Source organism: Ornithorhynchus anatinus, chromosome 5, assembly GCF_004115215.2.
Source record: "Ornithorhynchus anatinus isolate Pmale09 chromosome 5, mOrnAna1.pri.v4, whole genome shotgun sequence".
NCBI lineage: Eukaryota > Metazoa > Chordata > Mammalia > Monotremata > Ornithorhynchidae > Ornithorhynchus > Ornithorhynchus anatinus.
In genome coordinates, this window is record NC_041732.1 from 13,107,344 (window position 1) to 13,130,250 (window position 22,907).

At 52.6% G+C, this 22,907-nt stretch overlaps 1 protein-coding gene across 1 annotated transcript in view; it reads left to right on the plus strand.

Moving 5' to 3' along the window:
• Nucleotides 1-468: 468 nt before the first annotated feature.
• Nucleotides 469-22,907, plus strand: part of CSPG4 (chondroitin sulfate proteoglycan 4) — a 74,266-nt gene continuing 51,827 nt past the window's right edge. Inside the window, exon 1 of the mRNA XM_029065883.1 lies at nt 469-644. Coding sequence (XP_028921716.1) covers nt 557-644 — 88 coding nt within the window. The 5' untranslated portion in view covers nt 469-556. The remainder of the gene's footprint in view (nt 645-22,907) is intronic.

Below are 22,907 nucleotides of genomic sequence, written 5' to 3' on the forward strand. Positions count from 1 at the left end.
AACACTCTCCCAACCAGCCCAGCATCAGACTGTCCCCCATCTGGTATTCCCATTCTCCACACTGGGGTCCACCCTGGAAGAAGCTGGCGGGACCTAGACTGCCCTAGATTCCTGTGCAGACCCAGGGCCCCAGCTCCTCCAATGGTTCAGACACCCTCTCCCGAAGTCATCTTTCCCAGGAAAGGAAAGAAGAACCAGCCCTGAGGGGCCCCCAGATACAGGGAGCAAAGAGGGTAACGACAGCGGCTTGGAGCAGTGCAGGACGGAGGGCCCGGCCCAGGGTGGAGTGGGCAGAGGAGGCTGCTGCTAGCCCTTTAAGGGGGAGAACCAACCAGCTGTAATCTGAGAGATTCTTGTTTTAACCCGGGCCATTTCTAACTGGTGGGGAAAGTGGGCTGGCCCCTCCCCTCCTCCCTCCCTCCCGCCTCTCTGTTTTATTAAATATAGTAGTAGCGGAGCTGGGATTGGAAACAGACTGCCTCTGTCCGTGCCTCTCCACTTGTCCTAGCGCTCTCGGCCATGCCCCTGGCCCCTGCCCTGCTGTAAGTCGCCCACCATGTCCAGTTGGGGGCTCCCGGCCCCCTGGGTGCTGCTCCAGCTCTGCCTGTGGACGCTGCCCCTGCTGGCCAGCCCTGCTTCTGGAGGTGAGTGTCCTGGCCCCTTTGTGAGGACCCCCTGGGAACAAGGGCAAAGGCTGGATAGAGCTTGTGGGGGCCGGGGACTGACTCTGGCTATTGGGAGAGGATGGGGTGGAAGCAAAGGGACCCTCCCCTCTGGGGAGGGCGGGGGGTGGCTACAGAGAATAGCCTTGATTGTACGGGTCATTCACCTGGGTCCCAGGCAACCCCTGCCAGCCTCTCAGGGCTACAGGGTGAGGACGAAGAAGCTCCCCACCCCATCTGATCAAACGATGTTCAGGATGGAGCAGGCTGTGGGTCCAGCAAACAGGTTGGGCAGTGGGAGGTGGTGAGAGGCCCAACTTGCCCAAGAGGAGAGTCAATCAGAGTCAGGATGGGTTCGGGAGAGGGAGGAAAATACCTGAGGAAAAAGCTGGGGGTGGGAGGTGGAGTCACCACTGGAGGCTCCCCGGTGCAAGGCGGATCGTTCTGCTGGAGCAGAGACCGCTCAGAGCCTCCAGAGTGTCATTTCTCCCCTCTCATGGGTGTCTGGGCCCTAAGGGGCAGAGGTCCCTCTTGTCCCACCTTCTCTTGCTCCCCTCTCTGCAGGGGCAAGCAATGGCCAGGACCATAGGGCCGGCTCTCGCTTATCTCCTGGGGGACCCAATTGCTGGCACTGGTGGGGAAACCCACTGTTTAGCCAGTGTCTGACATGTCTCTCCATCACTGCTTCCCAAATGAGACTGAGGCCAAGGTCCTTCTGCCAACCAGTTCTTCCAGATTGCACGTGTGTGTGGGTGTGGGTGTGTGTGTGTGTGGGTGTGTGTGTGTTGAGGGCATGTCCCACTGATGCACAAGGTGAAGTGAGTTGAGCGGACTCAGCTCTCCAAGGGGCCTGGGGTCCCACAGTCTGGGTCGTGGGAGTGAGCCTGACCTCTCATCCTGGCTGCCCACCTTTGAGCGGGGTGGAGCAAGGGGTAGCCACTGCAGCCAGTCCACTGGGCCGATGGTCTGAAGGGAAGGAAGGAAATACTATTGCCTAAAACCAGGCTTGGGGATGCTCAGGGGATGGCCTCCAGTCTTCCCGCATCTCCCCAACGTCCCTCTGCATCCTCACCCTGGGCCTGGATGATTGGGCGTTTCCTGCAGAGACCACACTTCCTTGGAGCCTCCTCCCAGATAGACATGGGGGAGCCTGGCAAATCTGAGCCTCCCCCACCCCCCGCAAGGCTGTGGAGGGACACACACCTGGTTAGTTGGGCCTGGTCCCCCAAGACCATGGCAGAAGCGTGTCCGATCGGCTGCCGGGGGGCCCCCTAAGCTATGCCACCAAAGGTGGGCTCAGGAGTCCTGGGCCCCACCTCTCTCACCACAGGCTGGGGAGATCATGCCGGAAACAGGGAGGGAAAGACACACAGCGAATGAACCGGTCTCTGTTCAGCAGGCCAGTAGGCGGGCGGGCCTCCAGGGCTGAGAGGGAAGGGAGCACAGAGCCGTGATTGAGTCTCGAGGCAGCCCTGTGGGGGTGTGGGGAGAGCTTGAGGTGGGGCAGGGAATGGTGAGCGGGAACGGCGAGCCCTTTTCCTCCCCTTCCCCTGCCCACCCCTCTGCCCATTCCCCTCCCAACCCAGTGCTGCTAGGGCAGCTAGGGAGCAGAACCACTCAACCATCCTCCCCTCACCAGCCCCCCATCTGCCACTAGGGTGAGAGGGAGGCTGGCCCCATCTATGAGAAGCCAAAGGCCCCCAGAGTCAGCGGTCACTGGAGTGCTTGGGGAAGAAGTTGGGGAAGACAAGAAGGAGGAGGAAAGGAGCACAAGCTGAGAGATTTCTGCTGTTGGCCGAATTTAACGTAAACAAATTCTGAATCCTCACTAATACCAGAACAAGCCTCCAGCCCATCCCAGCCTGGGCCTCTGCTTCCAGCAGTGGCCACAGGAGGCTTGTAGGGACTGAGTGGTGGTTGCCCCTGGATGGTCATCCCCATGGAGAGGGATAGTAGACGGTTCTCCCCACTGCTCGACATAGTGCTCTGTACACAGGAAGTGCTTAATAAATATGATCACTATAACTATTTTATACCCCCACCTTTCCCTCCAGGAACCCATGTTGGCCCACTCATCTGCAAAATTATCCCACCCCCTCCCAGCCCGCTGCTGTGTTCTGCCCCTACAGCCTCCTGCGGTAACGTGTTCCATATGCTCGGGAATATGCAAATAGAGGCTCTGAGATTTTGTAGTCCAGAGCAGAGCCCTTCTCCAGGTCGGACGGCCGCAGTGCCGGCCATGGTGCCGGCCACCGGGCCGCCCACGCCCTTCCCACCCTCATCCACCATTTCCCGCTCTCCTGTGAACTTGGCCTCCCCCTCCTCCAGTCTCCAGCTCCATGCAGAGCTGCAGCGCGTGTGCGTTTGAGCACACACACACACACACACACACACTCATACACATCCAACATCTGCCTCTGCCAGCACTGGAATAGTCCTCAGCTGGAACAGCACATTTCAACAGCACATTTCTCTCCTCCTCCGGTGCACATGGCCCTCTCTCTTTCTCCCCACCCCACCCCCTTTCTCCCTCCCTCTCTCTGTCTCTCTCACCCCCTCTCTCTTGCTCTCGCTTCTCCCCTCTCCTCTCCCTTACTGTTTCTCCTTCCCTCTCCTCTCTCTTCCTCTCTCTTTCACTCTCTCCCTTTTTCTTTCCCTTTCTCTTTTTCCTCCTTTCTCCCTCTTTTTCTTTTCCTTTCTTTCTCTCTTTTTCTCCTTTTTTCCTTCTCCCTTTTCTCATTCTCTCTTTCTCCCCTTTCTCTCTTTCCCTCCTCTTTTTCTTTCTCCCTCTTTTTCTCTCTTTATCTTTCTCCCTTTTTCTTATTCTATCTCACCCTTTTCTTCCTGCCTCCTGTCTCTCTCTGCCTCAATATCTATTTTCCTTAGGATTCAGAGTGACAGAACCTGGGTCTCAATCTCCTCTGTCTACCTCAGGCCCCACTTCAGTGTGCAGCCATCCTCTCAATCTCACTTTCCCTCACTGTTTCCCTCATACATATATGTAAACAAGAGAGAGAGAGAGAGAGAGATGGGTAGATAGATTTGCTTCTTTTCCTCTCCCTGCAGCTGCCTTTCCCTGTGCATCAGCTCGGGTCCGGACTCCAAGCTGATGCTGCAACAGCCATCTATCTGTGTTTGTTCAGTTGGGTGGCAGGGTCAGGGCTCCCAGAGGTGGGACAGAGACAGCACTGGTGCATCTAGAGTTGTTCCCCGATTCCAGGCCTCACTCCTGTCCTCGCCCCTGCCCTTCTCTGGTGTTCGGGTGTGGCAGAGGCGGCAGCGTGGTGGCTCCTGAGTGGGACTGGCCTCCACTCATGCCAGCTGGAGGAGCAGCCTTGGTCCCGGGAAACCTGAGGCTGGAGGGAGAAATGAATCAGCCCAGGCATAGAGTGAGTCAGAGGGAAGCCAGAGTCAGGGATCCCACCTAGCAGGCCAGAGAGTGGCCCTCGTATGAAGTGTTTGCCTCCGCGAGCCCAGATGGGGCCCGGGAAGCAGCACGGGGAAGCCCACCAAGACCTGAGGGCTGCTTACATGCAGGAAGAGTTTGGCAGCTTGAAATTAGAGTCAACTGCCAAGGGGTTCCCCCACCCCCACCCTCACATCGACTCCCCCCCGACCCCAGAGGGGGCTCGATGGCCCCTTAACCAGCAGTGTACAGAAGACACTCCCCAGGCCTAGAGAAAACCAGACGGGGACTGAAGAAAAGCAGGTAGCGGAGTTTGGCTCCTCCTCCCCTGTGGGTTAGATCCTCTAGAGGCTGGGTCGGAGAGGGCCACGGGTTGTCAGGATGGGGATGGAGAGTGGGGTGAGGAGCCCCAGGATTTGACCAGGGACCGGGGGCCGGAGCTATTGGAACCTGGCAGGCCATGTGAGCCAGAGAGAGAGTGGTGAGGAGACTGGTGGTGGGAGAGGAAGAGTTTGGGGGAAGGGGGTGAGAAGGGAGCTGCAAAGCCAAGGGGGAAGTGGGGAGTGGGGGGGGCTCGGTGCCAAATTAAGAGAAAGACATCATCCCCAAGTCTGGTTACTGGCTGGAGCTCCGGCTCTCCTCCCCTCTCCTAGCCCCCGCTCTTCCCATTCCTCCTGAAGGCCACGCCCTGGCTTCGGAGCCGGACCCTTGCTCCCTCCCCTGGGAGAGGCCCAGCCCCACTCCTCAATCTCGGCAGTGTCCAGTCTGAACTGACCGTTCTCCTCTGGCCCGAGGCTGGTCAGACCAACTGTGGTCTTATAAGGAGCTCTCCAGCAGCTGCCCTCCCTCCCTCCCCCAGCCCCTCAGCTTCAGCCATAGCCTCCCACTGCTTGGCTGGGGCAGGGCAGTAGACAACCCTCTGGTGAGAGGAATCACCAAGTCCATCCCCCTGCCTTCGGCCACCCGCACCCTCCCAGAAATCTGGTTGGTGCTCCTTAACCTGGAGGGCGACCCCTAGAGTTCCACTGGTACCTCCATCACACCCCTGATTCTCAGCCCCGTGGCAGGGGAAGGGCCAAGGAGGAGGCCAGCATTCTCCCCATTTTGCAGGTGGGAAAGCTGAAGCCCAGAGAGGTTAAGTGGTTCGCTCGGGCTCCTCCAGGGGCCGCTCAGGGACAGAGCTGGATCCATTAGCCCCCCCACACACTCTTCCCTCCTCACTTTCTCCCTTCTCCTCCCTGCTCCCCATCCCTCCGCCTTCCTGTCTCGTCCCTTCATCTTCTTCCATTCACCCTCCCTCCCCTCCCCACTTCCTTCTCTTCCCCTCACCCTTCCTTCCTCTTCCCCCATCCCTTTCCCTCCTCTCTCTATCCCCCCTCCTTTCTTCCCCCATCCTCCTTCCTCTCTCTCCCCCATCCACCCCCTGCCCCCACTCCTCTCCAGGGTCCTGGGCTGGGCCTTGGCTGAGCTTTTAAATCAGGAGAAAGAGAGAGAGAAAGAGAGAGAGTCTTCCCTTCCAGGTTGGTTTGGACGTGGCCCAGCTAAAGGTTGGATCCAGGGATGGGGGTGTGATTTTCATAAGAGGAGTTTGGTGGATTAAGAATTTGTCTGGGCATCCAATCAAACCTATCAAGTCAGTTGTGGAAGCCAGACATGTTCATTTGTATGCTCACCTGTATATTCATCCTGACTTGCTTGTACTAGCAGCAGGAATTTGATCTTGCTGCCTGCTCTCACTGCTTGCCTCCCCTGTTAGAGTTGAAGCTCCTAAAGGCCAGGGAACAGAGGAACGAATGAACCAACAGGTGCCCAGACAGCCACGGTGGGATGACAGTGATGGTGGTGATGGTAATAATGATAATGTTATTTGTTAAGCACTTGCTATGTGCCCATATAAATTATTAATGATCGATATAAATAAATTATTTTTACTAATGTCTGCCTCCCCCCAGACTGTAAGCTGGTTGTGGGAAGCTCTGTTGTATTGTCTCTCCCAAGCTCTTACTACAGTGCTCTGCACACAGTAAGTTCTCAATAAATACCACTGTTGATGATGATGGTGATGTGCCAAGCCCTGTACTAAGCACTAAGATAATCAGAACAAATGCAGCTCACAGTCTAAGAGGGAGAACAGGTGCTGAACCCCCATTCTTCAGGTAAGGGAAATGAAGCACATAGACGTTAAGTGACTTGCCCAAGGTCATACAGCAGGTACATGGGGGAGCCAGGATTAGACCCAGGTCCTCTGATTCCCAGGTCCATGCTCTTTCCATTTGGCCATTATACTTTTTTATTGTCCCAAACCCTCAGTACATTGCTTAGCACATAGTAGGCTCTCGGGGAAGGCCACTGACTGATTGCTGTTCCAGCTTCAGAGGGGCAAACAGGCACTGGGCCATTGACCCTGCCATGCTGCCAGGAGTGGATCATTCACCCCTTCCCTGCACTGGGCTGGACTGCCCAGAGCAGGCAGGGCAGGGCAGAGCAGTTACAGCAGAATCACCTCTTGTCTACCAGCCTGTCCAGGTCCCAGCTGGAAGCCACCCCACAGCTCAGCTCGGAAGGCCTGAAAGGCGCCTTTATGTCCCAGGCCTGCCCGGGGGCTCGCTCAGGTGGGGTACAGGGAGACCGTTGGCCATGGGCCTGGTGGCGGTAAAGAGGGGCTTGGGTTTAGATCACAGAGGAAACATATATATGTTCCCAGGACTTGGCGTCCTGCCTGCCATGGGGGAATAAATGGAAATAGCCTTGCATAACAGAAAGAAACTTGTAAACCCTGGCCCCTGACACAGGTTGGTGAAATAGCCAGAGCCAATTTTTCAACTGGATGAAAGGGACTACTTCCCGTCATCTTGGGGAGAGGGCCTGGTCGGGCAGAACCCCCTGGCTCCTGCCCCCACCCCCTCCGCCACACACACACACATACACACACAGCTGTGGTGGGGAGGTGGGGAGATGTAGGGCCAGGGGGAGGAGACAGGGCCAAGTCTGGAGATCCCCAGGAGTGCTTTCCTCTTCTAGTCTTGGAAAGGGGAGCGGGGAGAGAGGAACACCCAGCTCCCCAAACCCGGGCTCCTGAATGGATTCCCCAAGCTTCTCTTAGGACCAGGGGCCAGAAGACACCCCTGGCCTCTGCCATCACGGCATTGGTAATGGGGAGGGACCAATATTTTTATTGGAGATTTTTGAAGGATCATTCTCAGACAATAAAACTGCCCTGTTCCAATCTGCAAGGCCCTGCCATGGGATGAAGTCTAGCTTGTATCAGATTTCCTGTTTCCACCGATATTTTTTAACTATTTCAATGTGTTCGGGGCTGGGGGAGGTGTGGGTTAATGGCCGCTCTCTTCATGCGTGCGGTGGGTCTGGGTGTGTGTCGGGATGGTGGGGGAGAAGTGCATTTGATGACTGGCTCTTTGTTGTATTACTGAGGTAAGGAGAGGGGGGATTTCCAGAAGGAAGGCTGCATTTGAACCAAGACACCCAATTCAGCCCTTGCTGGATCACTTTGGTCAACTTACTTAACCTCTCTGGGCTTCAGTAGCTTCATCTGGGTCCTAATCTCAGCTTCGCCACTTACCTGCTGTGGGACCTTGGGCAAATCACTTCACTTCTCTGTACCTCAGTTCCTTCATTGGCAAAATGGAGATTCAATAACTTCCTACACTCCTACTTGGACTATAAGCCCCATGTGGGACTTATCTTGCATTCATCCCAACACTTCATGCCATGCCTGAAATACAGTGAGTGCTCAACAAGTACTATTATTATTATTATTATCATTATCTGTAAGAAATCCTTCTGAGGATGCTGGTTCAGGTGGTCCCTTAGAGTGCCCAGGGAACTCTCCAGGGCTTGGAAGAGAGACAAAGAATCAATAAGATTGAGAGTTCTCAGAATAATAATTGTAATGATAATTATTGGATTGGTTAAGTGCATACTCTGGGCCAAACCATGTGCTAAGCACTGGGGTAGATACATGGTAATCAGAGCAGATGCATTCTCTGTCCCACATAGGATTCACAATCTAAGTGGGAGGTAGAACAGGTACTGAATCTAGGCCTATTTTACAGATGAGGATACTGAGGAGGAAAGCAGTGAAGTGATTTGCCCAAGGTCACACAGCAGGCAAATAGCAGAGTGGAGATTAGAACCCAGGTCTTCTGACGCCCAGCCCTGAGGCATTTTCCAAGTTTTTATTCCCAGGAGGGCCCTGTGCAATTCCACAGTCATCCCAAATCTGCAGACCACCTCACCACCAACTTTTCCCCACCTTTTTCCTCTCCCATTGAATAGCCAAGTGCCTTAACTTTTGTCCTTCTCCACCCCTTACCACAGCATCTCATTCTGAGGAGCCCTAGAACTCTGGGCTCCCCTCAAATGCAGGGCAATCTGACCCCAGGACTTGGGGAGACTAGCAGACTCCAGCTGGTTCAGTGTTAGGAAAATCCATCTATAGGATTTGGCGGACGGCTCCAGCCTACCCTAGGGACTGCAGAAAGACCCTCCCTCCTTCCATGCCTACTCCCCCAGGGGAATGCATGGAGGGGGGAAGGGGAGAGGGCAGGGCTGGGAGCCAACTCCCACCATCGCATTGGACAGAGTGGTCACTCTAGGTCAGTCCTTACACAGGGCACTGGGCTAGGCAGATCTGGGCCCTGACCTCTAAGAGCTAACAGTCTAATTGGTCATGGAGAGGCCATGGTTGTGATCATAGGGTCAGAGTCCTTGTTCCTGGGGGAAATCACCTGATGCATTGCCCGGCCTGTGAATAGCCCCTGCACCCCCTCAAACCATTCTGGACATTAGTGGGGAGCCAGAGGGTTGTGGGGGAGGAGGGTCTGTATCTTCCCCAGCTCACGAACCTCTAGGAAAATGCTGTTCTGCCCTCCCTCAGCAAGAGCCCGGGTTGCTGTGAGCAGGAGCAGAGCTACCCGGGAGTTGCAGAGATGGAAACCTAGGGGGGCCAGGTGTTGGCTGTCCAGTGGTCAGCAGGAGGAGCAAGGGCCCCTCATAGCAGGCAGGTGGGTGGACAGGTTGGGGTCAGGGCTGGGGAGCCACAGAACCATCTGCTCGGTTCTTTTGGATCACTTCAAAACTTCAGTTTGATTTTTCCGCCAGAGGTTGGCTCAGCAGGGCGGGAAGCCCAGCCACATGTGTCTGGGCCAAAGTTCTCAGCCGCTGAAAAAGTTTCCATTGATGAGAAAGCGGTGACGAGGAGAAGGGGTGGGGGAGGGGGGACTGAGGAGGAGGGAGAGGAGGAGAAGAAAGAGGAGGAGGAGGGAGGGAAGGAAAAGGAGGAGGAGGAGGAGCTCTGCTTGAGCGGGAAGAAGGAAATTGGATCCCAGCATCGTGGGAATCAGGGAGGCCTCTTTCTCCAGCTCACACCGATATTTATAGCTCCCCTGGGCTGCGGGGCAAGCAGATCTGGAGCACTTTCCTAATATGGGCCTGGGGGTCAGGCAGAGGATTGGGGGAGTTCATAGGGCCAGAAGGGCCAGAGGGGCTGGAAGCAGGTTAGCCGGAGGGGTCCCGGAGCCACCCACCCTGGCTGGTTCAGTAAGCTTAGACACCAAAATCCTGTTTCCTTAGGGCCTCCCCCGCTGTGAGAGGTGGGAATCAAAATCTGTGTGACCCTCCTGCCCCTGCCCCCCACCTCCCACTCTGGGAAATAAGTGAGTTTCAGGGGAAGAGACCAGCTGCCCTCACCAACTCCTTTCATCTCCTTCAGGCAGGAGGCAGGGGAATGTCGACAGGGGGGTCGTGAAGCAACATGGCCAAGTAGGGAGAGTGAGGGTTAGGGAATCAGGGTTCTAATCCCAGCTCCTCCTCTTGCCTACTGAGTGACCTTGGGCAAGTCACTTCACTTCTCTGAGCCTCAATTTCCTCATCTGAAGTACACAGGGGATAAAATATCTGTTCTCCCTCCTGCTTAGATTGGAAGTCCCATGTGGGTTAGGGACTATATCCAATCTGATTGTATTGTATCTTTCAGAGTGTTTGACACGTAGTAAATTCTTATCAAATACCACAGCTGTCATCATCATTATGAGCTTGAGCCAGGGAGGGTGACACTGGGAGGACGTCCACAGCACTCTGGAAGACTGCTGTATAGTTTCCTGGCCTTATAGAGTTCTGGGGTTAGCATTGGAACCCTGGACAGTGTGGGACTGGGGGAGACCCGGGGGATGTTGGGGGGACAGGCAGAGTGGGAGGAACTTTGAAAGAGGAACCCTTTGGTCCCCATTTACCCAGGGCCCCTCTGAGCTGGCTGACTACTCCAGCCTTTCTGGATCATTTCTTTCCTGCAATAAAGAGAAGGAAGATATGGGGAGATTCCAGGCTGCGATCGACCTCCGGGGCAATCCTGAGCCCAGAAGATTGTTAGAAATCAAGTTCCAACCATCTTCCTAGGCTGGCTGCTGGCATTCTCAGCCCATGGCCTTTGGGGCAGCCCACCCAGGCGTCTAGCCTGGCTCTCTCCACCTCCCCCCCGAACTCCCCATGGTGCAGAAGCCTGGCATTCCTGCTTTTCCCTCTGCACCAGAGAGTTCTTCATCATCATCATCATCAGTGGTATTTATTGAGCACTTATTGGGTGCACAATGCTGGATTAAGACCTTGGGAGAGTACAACACAACTCTTGAAGGTCGAGCGACTCACAGGCTCCAAGATTTCCCCAGGGGCCCTTCAGGTCCCTCAGGCCTCTTGCTCCCTGGAAGCTGATTCCGGGGAATCTGGAGGAGGAAGAGGAGCAGGGAGATCCTGAGCGAGGAGGGAGGGTGGCAGAGCTGTCTCCATGGCACCTGCTGGACCAGGAAGAAGCCAGCAAGGCAATCAATCAGTTAATGGCATTTATTGAGCGCTTACTTGGTACAGAGCACTGTATTAAACACTTTGGAGCGAACCCAACAGAGTGGGTAGATGTATCCCTGCTCACAGAAGCTTACAGTCTGCAGGGAAAGACATTTAAATAGACTACAGGTAGTTAGGCACTGGGCCCAGGTTTACCAACAACTTTGATTTAGAGCCCCATCCTCCTGTCCCCCTTCAGGTTTTGGGGTTTGCTTACACTAACGGGTGACTTCAGTTTGGGACAATACCGTTCAAATGGAGGAACAGCAAACGGCCATTCATCCCGGACCGCCCAATCCCATCCCCCAGGATGAGAGAGATCCGGTCATTAAGAGCAGAGAGCTTCGGGCAGTCTTCCCGACTGAGAGCCGTGCACGTGCAGAGCCTCCTGCCAAAGGAGAGAGACGGAAGGAAGCCCAGTGCTCCGGAACGGGGATGGATCCAACCGGGGGTTGGCCAGGACAGGGCCCCGGGGAGCCTCGCCATGGGATGCTCCGGCTGCTTCCACTCCAGGACTTCCGCCCCAGGAGTTCCACCCCACCCCTCCTCCTTCCCTCATGAGATCCCTGCACACTTCCTGTCCAGTCTGAAGGGTCAGAGGAGACCAGATTGAGGAGGAATTGCTTCCCTGGGTATTTCTTATCCCCTCCGGAATCTGGGCCTGAGAAGAGTAGGGACTGGAGTCGAGGCTGGAGCAGTGGCTAGAAAAGATAGTGGAGCAGAAGCTAGAACAGAGACTGGAGCGGAAGCTACAGCAGAGGTTAAGGCAGAGAGTGGAGTGGAGGACAGAGTGGAAGCTAGAGCAGTGGCTGGAGCAGAGGCTAGAGCAGATCTAGAGAAGCAGTGTGGCTCAGTGGAAAGAGCATGGGCTTGGGAGTCAGAGGTCATGGGTTCTAATCCCAGCTCTGCCGCTTGTCAGCTGTGTGACTTCGGGCAAGTCACTTGACTTTTCTGTGCTCAGTTACCTCATCTGTCAAATAGGGATGAAGACTGTGAGCCCCACGTGGGACAACCTGATGACCTTGTATCCCCCCCCCCACCAGCACTTAGAACAGTACTTTGCACATAGTAAGTGCTTAACGTATACCATCATCATCAGAAGCAGCGTGGCTTAGTGGAAAGAGCATGGACTTGGGAGTCAGAGAACGTGGGTTCTAATCCCAGCTCTGCCACTTGTCTGCTTGGGCAAGTCACTTAATTTCTCTGTGCCTCAGTTCCCTCATCTGTAAAAATGGGGATTAAGACTGTGAGCCCCACATGGGACAATCTGATTATCTTGTATCTACCCCAGCACTTAGAACAGTGCTTGGCACATAGTAAGCGTTTAACAAACACTATTATTATTATTATCCTGAAAGAGAGATTAGAGTACACCCTGGAGATGAAAAAGAAGCTAGAGCGGATACTGGAGTGGAGGCTACAGCAGAGGCTGGAGCTAGAGTTACAATGGATGCTAGAACAGCAGGTCATGTAGAAGCTGGAGCAAAGGCTGGAGAGGAGGCTGGAGGAGAAGCTAGAGCAGATCCTGGAGGAGAGATTGGAGTGAAGCTTGAAACAGAGGCTGGAATACTAGCTAGAACAGATATTGGAGTGAAGGCTAGAGCACTGGTTTGAGGTGAGGAGCAAACACCAGAGAAGATAATGGAGTGGAGGCTGGGGCAGAGATTGGAGGAGGAGCTAGAGCAGATACTGAAAGAGTGGGTAGAACAGAGCTTTGCAGGGAAGTCTAGAGAGCGGAGGCTATAGCAGAGGCCAGGGCTGAAATCTCTCCTCCTCCAGGAAGTTTTTCCTGATTAAATCACAACCCTCCAAATCACATCAACCAACAGCCACTCTTGCTGCACCCATGCTCAGGACCCAGGTACCCATTAATATAGGGCTGGAGTAATGTACCCTTACCATCCTGGCATGGGGTGAGGGTTTGCCTGGGGGAATGGAGGAGTGGGGAGTGGATTCAGAGTTCTAGCATAGGGGAAACAGCCAGACAACAGCAGACCGGGGAGGGGGGCCAGCAGTGTGAGTTGAATTTTCCAGAAGAAATGAAGCTTAGGTGCAGCAGCTGGGTGAGAAGAGGGGAGCTGCCCACCTAGATCCAGGCTGAAGAAAAGAGAGCATGGAGGATGGGGTGGAGGGGGTCATTTGGCCAGGGGGTGTATTTCTGGCCATCCTCTGGTGCAGAGCAACTTAGCTGAGCAAACATCTCCCTGGAGCTCTTGTGGGCCCTGGGCTAGTCAGAAGACAGGGCACTGGTAGAGACCATCCTTAGTCAAAGCCAAGCCACTCTCTTCAGACCTCTCAATCAATCAATCAGTGGTATTTATTGAGCCTTTACTATGTGCAGAGTACAGTACTAAGCACTTGGGAGAGTATAGTACCACAGAGTTAGCAGATACGTTCATTCAATTCAATAGTATTTATTGAGCGCTTACTATGTGCAGAGCACTGTACTAAGCGCTTGGAATGAACAAGTCGGCTACAGATAGAGACAGTCCCTGCCGTTTGACGGGCTTACGGTCTAATCGGGGGAGATGGACAGACAAGAACAATGGCAATAAATAGAGTCAAGGGGAAGAACATCTCGTAAAAACAATGGCAACTAAATAGAATCAAGGCGATGTACATTTCATTAACAAAATAAATAGATACGTTCCCTGTCCACAACAAGCTGACAGTATAGAGGGGGAGACGAGCATTAATATAAGTAACATTATATATATATATATATATATATATATATATATATATATATATATGTATATATATAAGTCCTGCAGGGTTGAGGGTGGGGTGAACAACAAATTCCCAAAGGTCTTTGGTTCAAGTGCTTAGGCGACTTAGAAGGGAGAAGGAGAAGCAGCGTGGCTCAACGGAAAGAGCACGGGCTTTGGAGTCAGAGGTCATGAGTTCGAATCCCGGCTCGGCCACTTGTCGGCTGTGTGACTTTGGGCAAGTCACTTCACTTCTAGGTGCCTCAGTTACCTCATCTGTAAAATGGGGATTAAGACTGTGAGCCCCATGTGGGACAACCTGATTCCCCTGTGTCTACCCCAGCGCTTAGAACAGTGCTCGGCACATAGTAAGCGCTTAACAAATACCAACATTATTATTATAATTAGAAGGAGCTGAGGAAAAGAGGGCTTAATTGGGGAAGGCCCCTTGGAGAAGATGTGACCTTAATAATGACCTTAATAATGCTTTGAAGGTGGGGAGAGTGGCGGTCTGGTGTACTTGGAGGGGGAAGGCATTCCAGGCAAGTGGGAGGACATGGAAAAGAGGTCAGCAGCAAGACAGACAAAATTGGGGCACACTGAGTAAACTGGTGCTAGAGGAGCAAAGTATGCCAGCTGGGCTGTAGTAGATCAGTGAGATAAGGTAAGAGGGGGTGAGCTGATTGAGTGCTTTAAAGTGAACGCTAAGGAGTTTCTGTTTGATGCAGGTGAATGGAAAACCACTGTAGGTTCTTGAGGAGTATGGAGACATGAACTTTTTTTAGAAAAATTATCCATGCATCAGGGTAAAGTATGGACTGGAGTGGGCAGAGATGGGAGGCAAAGAGGTCTGAGAGGAGGAAGATGCAGTTGTCGAGATGGGATAGGATAAGTCCTTGGATAAGTGTAGTTGCAGTTTGGATGGAGAAGAAAGGGCAGACTTCAGCAATGTTGTGAAGGTAGAAAGGACAGGATCTGGTGACAGATGGAATATGTACGTTGAATGAGAGAGATGAGTCAAGGAAAAGACCAAGGTTATGAGCTTGTGAGATAGGAAAGATAATGGTGTTGTCTACAATGATGGAAAAATAAGAGGACAGGGTTTGGGTGGGAAGATAAGGAGTTCAGTTTTGGGCATGTTGGTGTGACATCCATGCAGAGATATCCTGAAGACAGGAAGAAATGTGAGATTGCAGGGAAGGAGAGAGGTCCAGGATGGAGATGGAGATTTGGGAATCATCTGCATGGAGAGAATGGTTGAAATCACTCCTCTCCCAAGGTGCTTCTCCTTCCATCCCACCTCCCATCTACCTGGAGAGGCTGGAAGGACTTGGGAGATGCCTTCTACCCCTACATAAGAAACTAAGGCCCAGAGAGGTTGAAATTGTTAATTAAACCATAATAATAGTATTACTATTACTGTTATTATTAATATTGATTAAGCACTCACTCTGGGCACTGGGGGAGACACAAGAGAATTAGACCAGACATAGTACCTGCCCCACCCAGGCTCACAATCTAAATGTAGGAAGAGTGGGTATCAATCAATCAATCGTATTTATTTAGTGCTTACTCAGTGCAGGGCACTGTGCAAAGTGCTTGGGAAAGAAAAATATAAGAGACACTTCCCCTGCCCGTAACAAGCTTACAGACTTGGACGGGGGACCGGGGGGGCAGGGCAGTGGGGGAGTGGTGACAGACATTAACGTAAATAAATAAATTAGAGATCTGTATATAAGTGCTGTGAGCCTGGGGGTGGGGATGGAGAATATAGTGAGCAAGGCAGAAGAGATTGAGAAAAAAGGAGATGGAAACTTAGTCAAGGAAGGTCCCTTGGAGGAGATGTGCCTTCAGTAAGGCTTTGAAGATGGAGAGAGTAATTGTCTGTCAGATATGTAAAGGGAGGGTATTCCAGGCCAGAGGCAGGACATGGGCAAGAGATCATCTATGAGATAAACTAGACTGAGGTACAGTGAGTAGATTGGCATTAGAGGAGTGAAGTGTGCAGGCTAGTTGGTAGTGGGAGAGTAGCGAGGTGAAGTAGAAGGGGGCAAGGTGATTGAGTGCTTTAAAGCCAAACAACAAGGAGTTTCTGTCTGATGCGGAGGTGGTGGGCAGCCATTGGAGGTTCTTGAGGAGTGGGGAAACATGGACTGAATTTTTTGTAGAAAAATGATCCAGGCAGCAGAGTGAAGTATGGATTGGAGAGGGGAGAGGTAGGAGACTGGGAGGTCAGAAAGGAGGCTGATACAGTAACCAAGGCATGATATGATAAGAGTTTAGATTAATGCGGTAGCAGTGGATGGAGAGGAAAGGAGGGATTTTAACGATATTGTGAAGGTTGAACCAACAGGATTTAGTGACAGTTTGAATGTGTAGGTTGAATGGGAGAGAGGAGTCAAGGATAATGTCAAGGTCATGGGCTTTTGAGACAAGAAGGATGGTGGTGCTGTCTACAGAGATGGGAAAGTCAGGGGGAGGACATGGTTTGGGTGGGAAGATAAGGCAATCATTTTTGGATATGTTAAGTTTGAGGTGATGGCAGGACATCCTAGTAGAGATGTCTTCAAGGGAGGAGGAAATGAGAGACTGCAGAGAGGGAAAGAGATCAGGGCTGGAGATTTGATTTGGGAATCATCCCCAAAGAGGTGGTCGTTGAAGCCATGAGAGCATATAACTTCTCCAAGGGGTTGTTGTAGATGGAGAATAGAAGGGGACCCAGAACTGAACCTTGAGGGACCCCCACAGTTAGGGGGTGTGAGGCAGAGGAGGAGCCCGTGAAGGAGACTGAGAATGAATGGTCAGAGAGATAAGAAGAGAACCAGGAGAGGACAGAATCAGTGAAGCCGAGGTTGGATAATGTTTCCAGGAGAAGGGGCTGGTTGACAGTGTTGAAGGCAGCTGAGAGGTCAAGGAGGATTAGGATGGAGTAGAGACCATTGGATTTTCCAAGAAGATTAGTGGTAACCTTTGAGCAGGAAGTTTCCGTGGAGTGAAGAGTTCAGATTGGAGGAGGTCAAAGGAGAGAATTGGAGGAGAGGAACTTGAGACAGCGGGTGTAGACAATTTGCTCAAGGAGTTTGGATAGAAGTCATAGGAAGGAGATGGGGCAATAACTGGAAGGAGCCTTGGAGTCAAGCGGGAAGGGAGTTTAAGATAGGGGAGACATTAGCATGTTTGAAAGCAATGGGGAAGAAGCCACTGAAGATCAAACAGGAAGGAAGGGGCAAAGGGAGGGGGCAAGTTGATTTGGTAAGGAGCAAAGAGATGAGATTGGATGCACAGATGGAAGGAGTGGATTTTGAGAGAAGGCAGGAGATCTCCCCTTGAGATACTGCTGAAAAATATGGGAGAGTTGAAAAAGGAACAGGAGGAGGGAGGGACCGGAGAGGAGCAGGGAAGATTTCAGGGAGATCACGCCTGATAGTTTCAATTTTGTCAATAAAGTATGTAATCAGGTCACTAAGGCCAAGGGATGGGGTGGGGGAGCCCAGGGGAGAGGGGGTTTGAGGAGGGAATTAAACATCTACATCTACAGCTTGTGCACAGGAGCAAAGGAAGAGGATTGTGGAGGTGATCTAGGGCTGGGAATTAGTGGTATGAAGTCAACGAAGGGATAGGGGAGTGAGTGTGTTGAGCTCAGTAGAGAGGGTACTAGTGAGGGCATCAATTTGGCATCAAAGGAAGATCGTTTGGGTATGGAGACTAAATGGGGCATGATGACTTGAGAAAACTGGATGAGGTCTCAAGATCGGAGGTCTCTGTGGGGGAAGAGAACAGATTTGTGGGGAAGAGGAGTGTGGGAGAGAAGGCAAGTGAGGGAGTTGTGATCAGATAGAGGGATTGCAGAGTTGGTGAGGGTACAGGTCATTCAGTGACTAGAGATGATGAGATAAAATGTGTGTCCAAGTTGGTGAGTGGGAGAGCCAAGGCAGAGCAGAAGGTTGGTGTAGTTGAGGATTATTATTATTATTATTAATAATAATAATAATAGTGGTATTTATTAAGTGCTTACTATGTGTCAGGCATTGTTCTAAGCAGTAGGGTGGATAAAAGCAAATCATGTTGGACACAGTCTCTATCTCATATGGGGTTCACACTCTTAATCCCCATTTTACAGATAATGTAACTGAGGGCCAGATAAGTGAAGTGCTCAAGGTTACACAGCAGACACATAGTGGAGTCAGGATTAGAACCCAGATCCTTCTAACTCCCAGGCCCATACTCTATCCACCCTGCCTCTCTCCTGAAGGGTTGTCAGAAACATCTATGTGGATAATAAAGTCCCCAGGAATCAATGTAGGGAAGGAGAAACAGAGATGGAATTTGGAGAAAGGAGCAAAATGGTTCAAAAAGTTGTCTGAGGGCTGAGGGTCTGTAGATGACCATGATTACGATCTGTAGTGGGCAGGAGACAAGGATGATTTGGGGCTTCCAAAGAAGGGAAAGAGAGGGATGGGGAGGTGGAATGGTGCAAAAGAGGCACTGGGGTGTAAAAAGGAACCCAACTCCTCCCCTTTCCCAGGGATACTTGAGGATTGGGAGAAGATGAGGCCCCCTCTAGAGAGAGCGGCAGAGAAGACCTTGTCATTTGAGGAGAGCCAGGTTTTAGTAAGGGGGAGGAAGACCAGTGAGTGGGTCAGGAACAGGTCAAGGATGAAGGGAAGCTTTCCCATGATGGAGGGGGGTTCTACAGGCCTCACTTGGCTGAAGGGGTGTGGGTGGGTGGGTGGGTGTAGCTAGGGAGGCTTATGAGGGAGGGGATGGCATGAGGGGTGGAGAGGGGTTATATCTGAGTGATTTGGTGGGGGGCCAACATGGAATGGGGTGGTATGGGCAACAAGGGCCACTGGGACAGGATAACAGGGAAGGGGTTGGTGGGTGGGGAGAGGGTGGTGCAAATTGGGGGCTTGAATAGAAAGGGAGGGGAGGTGTGCTGAGAAGGGGGGACAGAGATGGGCTGCCTGGAGAGCCGGGATTGAGGGATCATGGTGAGGTTTATGAAGTTTAAGGGGAAGGTTTAGGTGAGATTATCAATAGCAATAACTGCTTATCAGTTGATTTCCTGAGTAAATTATTGAATTGTATTCAGGTCCTTGAGAGTGAAGAGTTGAGAATTTAGAAATAAACTGGAGACTGGGTTGAAGTGAAGGTAGGCAGCTGTTCATATATAAAAATCCCCAATACATCCTTATCACCTAGGTATCAGAGAGTCATAACTTTTTTTTATTCCCATTTTGTGGATTAGTGAATTGGGGTTCAGAGAGGGCAAGTGACTGGACTAACTCCTCTACTCAGCCAGAAGTCCAACAGAACTCCTACCTACCTCCCCGCTCTGTGCCCTTCCCACTGAACTAGGAGGTTAAATGACTGAGCTAAAGGCCTCAGCATGGCAGGGATGGGACCAGACACAGATCTGATGGGCTTTTCACCCACCACTTCCCTCTCTCCATTGTGCTTTGAGTCGGACAGGCCAGCAAGAAGCCTCCACTCCCACCCCTGTTTCAGCCTGCCACCGCCCTGGCCCAGAATCCCCCGGAATGGCAAAGCCATCCCCCATCCCTGGCCCGGCGCCCTGGGCACTGCCCAGCTCAGAGCAGCAGCCAGGCCCCGGAGTGGGAGCGGCAGCCTGCGCACAGATTAGCACATGTCTGCTGTGGGAGAATTCAGCAGTGGGGAGAGGGCTGGGGCTCCGGGTGGGAGCCAGTTGGGGGACTCCCCCAGAGCGAGGGGCCAGAGGGGGGCACAGAGCAGCTCCGCTGGCCACGGCAGGTCGGTCGGTGACTCATGAGCTGAAAAAAGCCCGGGTGAAGGGCTCTGACTCATCCACAGCTCCGTTGGATTGAAGATTGTTTTCCGCCTGTGTGGTGCTCTGGTCCCCATTATCGGCATATGGGGAGAGGGGCAGCTGGGACACCCTCCCTCCACCCCCCAGGCAGCCACTAGCACTATTGCCAAGCAACGTGGACTGTGGCGGTACTGTGGGGGTGATCAGGGAGTGTCGAGGAGCAAGGCAGCATTGCTGAAGGGAGAGGGGACGGAATGAAGTTTGTCCCAGGATCCCGTGGGACCTCGGCCAAGTGGTTCAACCTCCTCTCTCCGGCTCTCCATCTTTACACAGGGCATGTGGAGGCTTCTGGGCCACCCGGGGAAAAATCTAAGGGATCCCCACTCTCATCATCAGGCCTGGGGATTGGGCACCCTCTGGGATGTGGACTGCTGATTGGCCACTTCTGAATCCATTTCCCAGCATTCCTCCAAAGTGCCCTCTGCTCCACGATCTCCTTCTGCTGGCCCTCTCTCAACTGTATCGGTCCTTTCACCCACCCCTCACCTGTCCACACTCCTCACTCTCCTAACTGCACCTCACTCTCTGGCTCCTGACCCCTTCCTCTTGCTGCTCCCTGTGCCTAACTCTCCCACCACCACCTTACTCTTCAATCCCACCAGAACACACCTTTCAAAGCCCTTCAGAATTCCACCTCCTCCAAGAAGCCTTTCTCAACACAAATGTATTAGATTCTATTTATAGAATGCTTACTGTGGTCAGATCACTGTACTAAGCACTTGGGAGAGTAAAATAAAACAATAAACAGACATAGTCCCTGCCCGCAATGAGTTTACACTCTAGAGGGGGAGACAGATATTAATATAAATAAATTACAGATATGGACATTAGTGCTGTGGATCTGGGAATAGGGATGAATATAATAATCATTGGGAAGGGGGTGAATATAATAATCGCAATTATACTTCTGGAATTTTTAAAGTGCTATGTCGAGCACTGTGCTAATCACGTAATAGAGTAAGTAGATTTGAATCAGATATAATCTCTGTCCCTCATGGAACTCACAGCCTAAGAGGGAGAACAGTCATTAAATCCCCATTGTACAGATGAGGAAACTCAGTCCCAGAGAAGCAGAATAACTTTCCTTAGGTCACAGATCAGGCCAAATCCCATCAACACTCTTAAAATTTTTCCTCCCCCATCCCTTGTCCGCCCCTGCTTTCCTCAAAAGGCTGCAAGTATAACTGACCAGTGCTGTGTCCTCTGGCTAGTCCAAAGGGCTCTGCTAGAGCCCTGATCAGGGTCAGAACACCCTGGAACCCATTCAAGTCCCTGCCTGGTGAACTCCTGGCATAACTGAAAAATAATAACTGTGGTATCGGTCAAGTGCTTACAATGTGCCCAGCACTGAGGTAGATAGAAGGTAATCAGGCCAGACCCAGTCCCTGTCCCACTGCCTACGGTAGAATAGGAATTTCACCCCTGTTTTACAGATGAGGAAACTGAGGCCCAGAGAAGTGATGTGACTTGACCAGTGTCACATAACAGACCAGTACTGAGATGAGAACCCAGGTCATCTGGATCCCAGGCCCAGGTTCTTTCCCCTGAGCCATGCTACTTGGTCTCTGCTGTTGGGAGGGAGTGGAGGGAGGGAAAACAGCATCACCTTTGACCTACCCTTTGGCCCATACAAGTTAGTGATGCACGTAAGATTTCACCAATCCCCAGAAGCCTTGCCAAGGGCAGCTCAGCCCAAAGGCTGGGCATTGCAGAGATTTGCTGGGGGGAAGTCATCCAATCTCGGTCCCGATGTCCAGTGATTAGTGCTGATGGAGAAGCAAACACCTTGGGTTCTAGTTTTGCCCTCATCTGACACATTAACTTGACAGGGGGCCCCCACTTCCTAGTAATAGCTTCCCCCAACCTCAATCAAATATTTGTATTTATTGAGCACTTTGTACCGAGCCCTCTGGGAGAATACAACAAAGTCAGCAGACTCTACCCTTACGCTCAAGGAGCTTGCAGTCTAGTGGAGGAAATGGATGCTAACCTGAATTACAGTTAGGGGGAGTAACTTCATAGAAGGACTTGTGCTTAAGTGTATTCTTTCAATCGTATTTATTGAGCGCTTACTGCGTGCAGAGCACTCTACTAAGCCCTTGGGAAAGTATGATATAACAATAGACAGATACATTCCCTGTTCACCACAAGCTCAAAGGACGAGCTTACAGTCTAGATGACTAGGGGTGGAGTATGGGGAGGAAAAGGGGCGGGAGCCCGGGAAGACCATTTGCTTAGATGATGCAGAAGAGCTGAAGGGGGAGTGGAATTTGGTCTTTCTCCCAACCACATGTTAGGGCTGTGGCTGCAGGTCTGTGGAAAGGGGAAGAGGGGTCTGTGACAGATGAGATCTGAGTATGGGACATGGCCTTAACTGTTCCTTCTCTCCTCTCTCCTTCTGTCCTCCTTCTGGCCTGTGTGCCCCCTCCCACCACTTCCCAGCTCCACCTCAGTCTCCTTGGTGAGAACACTCCAGCCTGCTGGATTGCTCCTGCTCCCAGGGGAGCCATAGAAACTTTCCATTTCCCCCTCCCCCCACAGATGGTGGCTCTCTGCTAGCTCTCTTACATCCTGTCCCAGGGATCTCTTCCTTAGTGGGAGCTGGGATGGGGGGAGCCTGGGAAAAGCCCCCCCCTGCCCCATGCCCCTTGGGGCAGAAGCCAAAGAGGTTCCTCTGGCTCACCCCCAAACCATCGCCCCCACCCAGGCCCTGCCCCACAGTCTTGGGTCTGGGGCTATAAATAGTGCCCCTGCCTCAGCCCCACGGCCAGTGTATCCTGCATTTATTTTCTCTCTAAACAAACCTCAAGCCATTCCTGGGAGGCTCTCATGCCATGAGGGGGCTTCTCTCGCCCTCTGCAGCTCCAGCCCCCTCCTCCCACCGGGTGTTGACGACATGAGGGCAGGGGCACCTTGTGGGCTCTGAGGAGTCCACCAGACAGTCACTTCCTTCTTTGGTCCAGTGGCACCCTTTGGAAGTCCATCTCAGCCCTCCCCCTGCCTCCATTCACGCTAGCCTGGACAATAGTGACCCCTCACCTCCTGAGTGTCCACTGCTTCCTTCCTCTCTTTATTCCCATGACCAGGGCAAAGGTGCTCTAGCTCCCCGTCCCCATCCCCTGCCCCAAACACACACATACAACACCTCTTCAAAGCAGGACACACATCCCAGACTCTCTTAGGAACCAGTGGTCCTGCTGGTGCCAGGGCAGGGGCTGGCAGAAGATGCCCAGACCTGGGAGTAGAGAAGGGCAACACTGGGGGCAAAGACGGTGTGGTGGGCAGCCCAAGAGGGGTTCCTGGGCATGCAGAGATGTGGCTGGCAGAACTGGGACTGGAGGGTGTGATGGCTGGGGAAGAGGGATGGTGGTGTTAATTAGCTATTCCTAGGCCCGAGGCAAGTTTCACTCCATGCACCTCCCCAACTC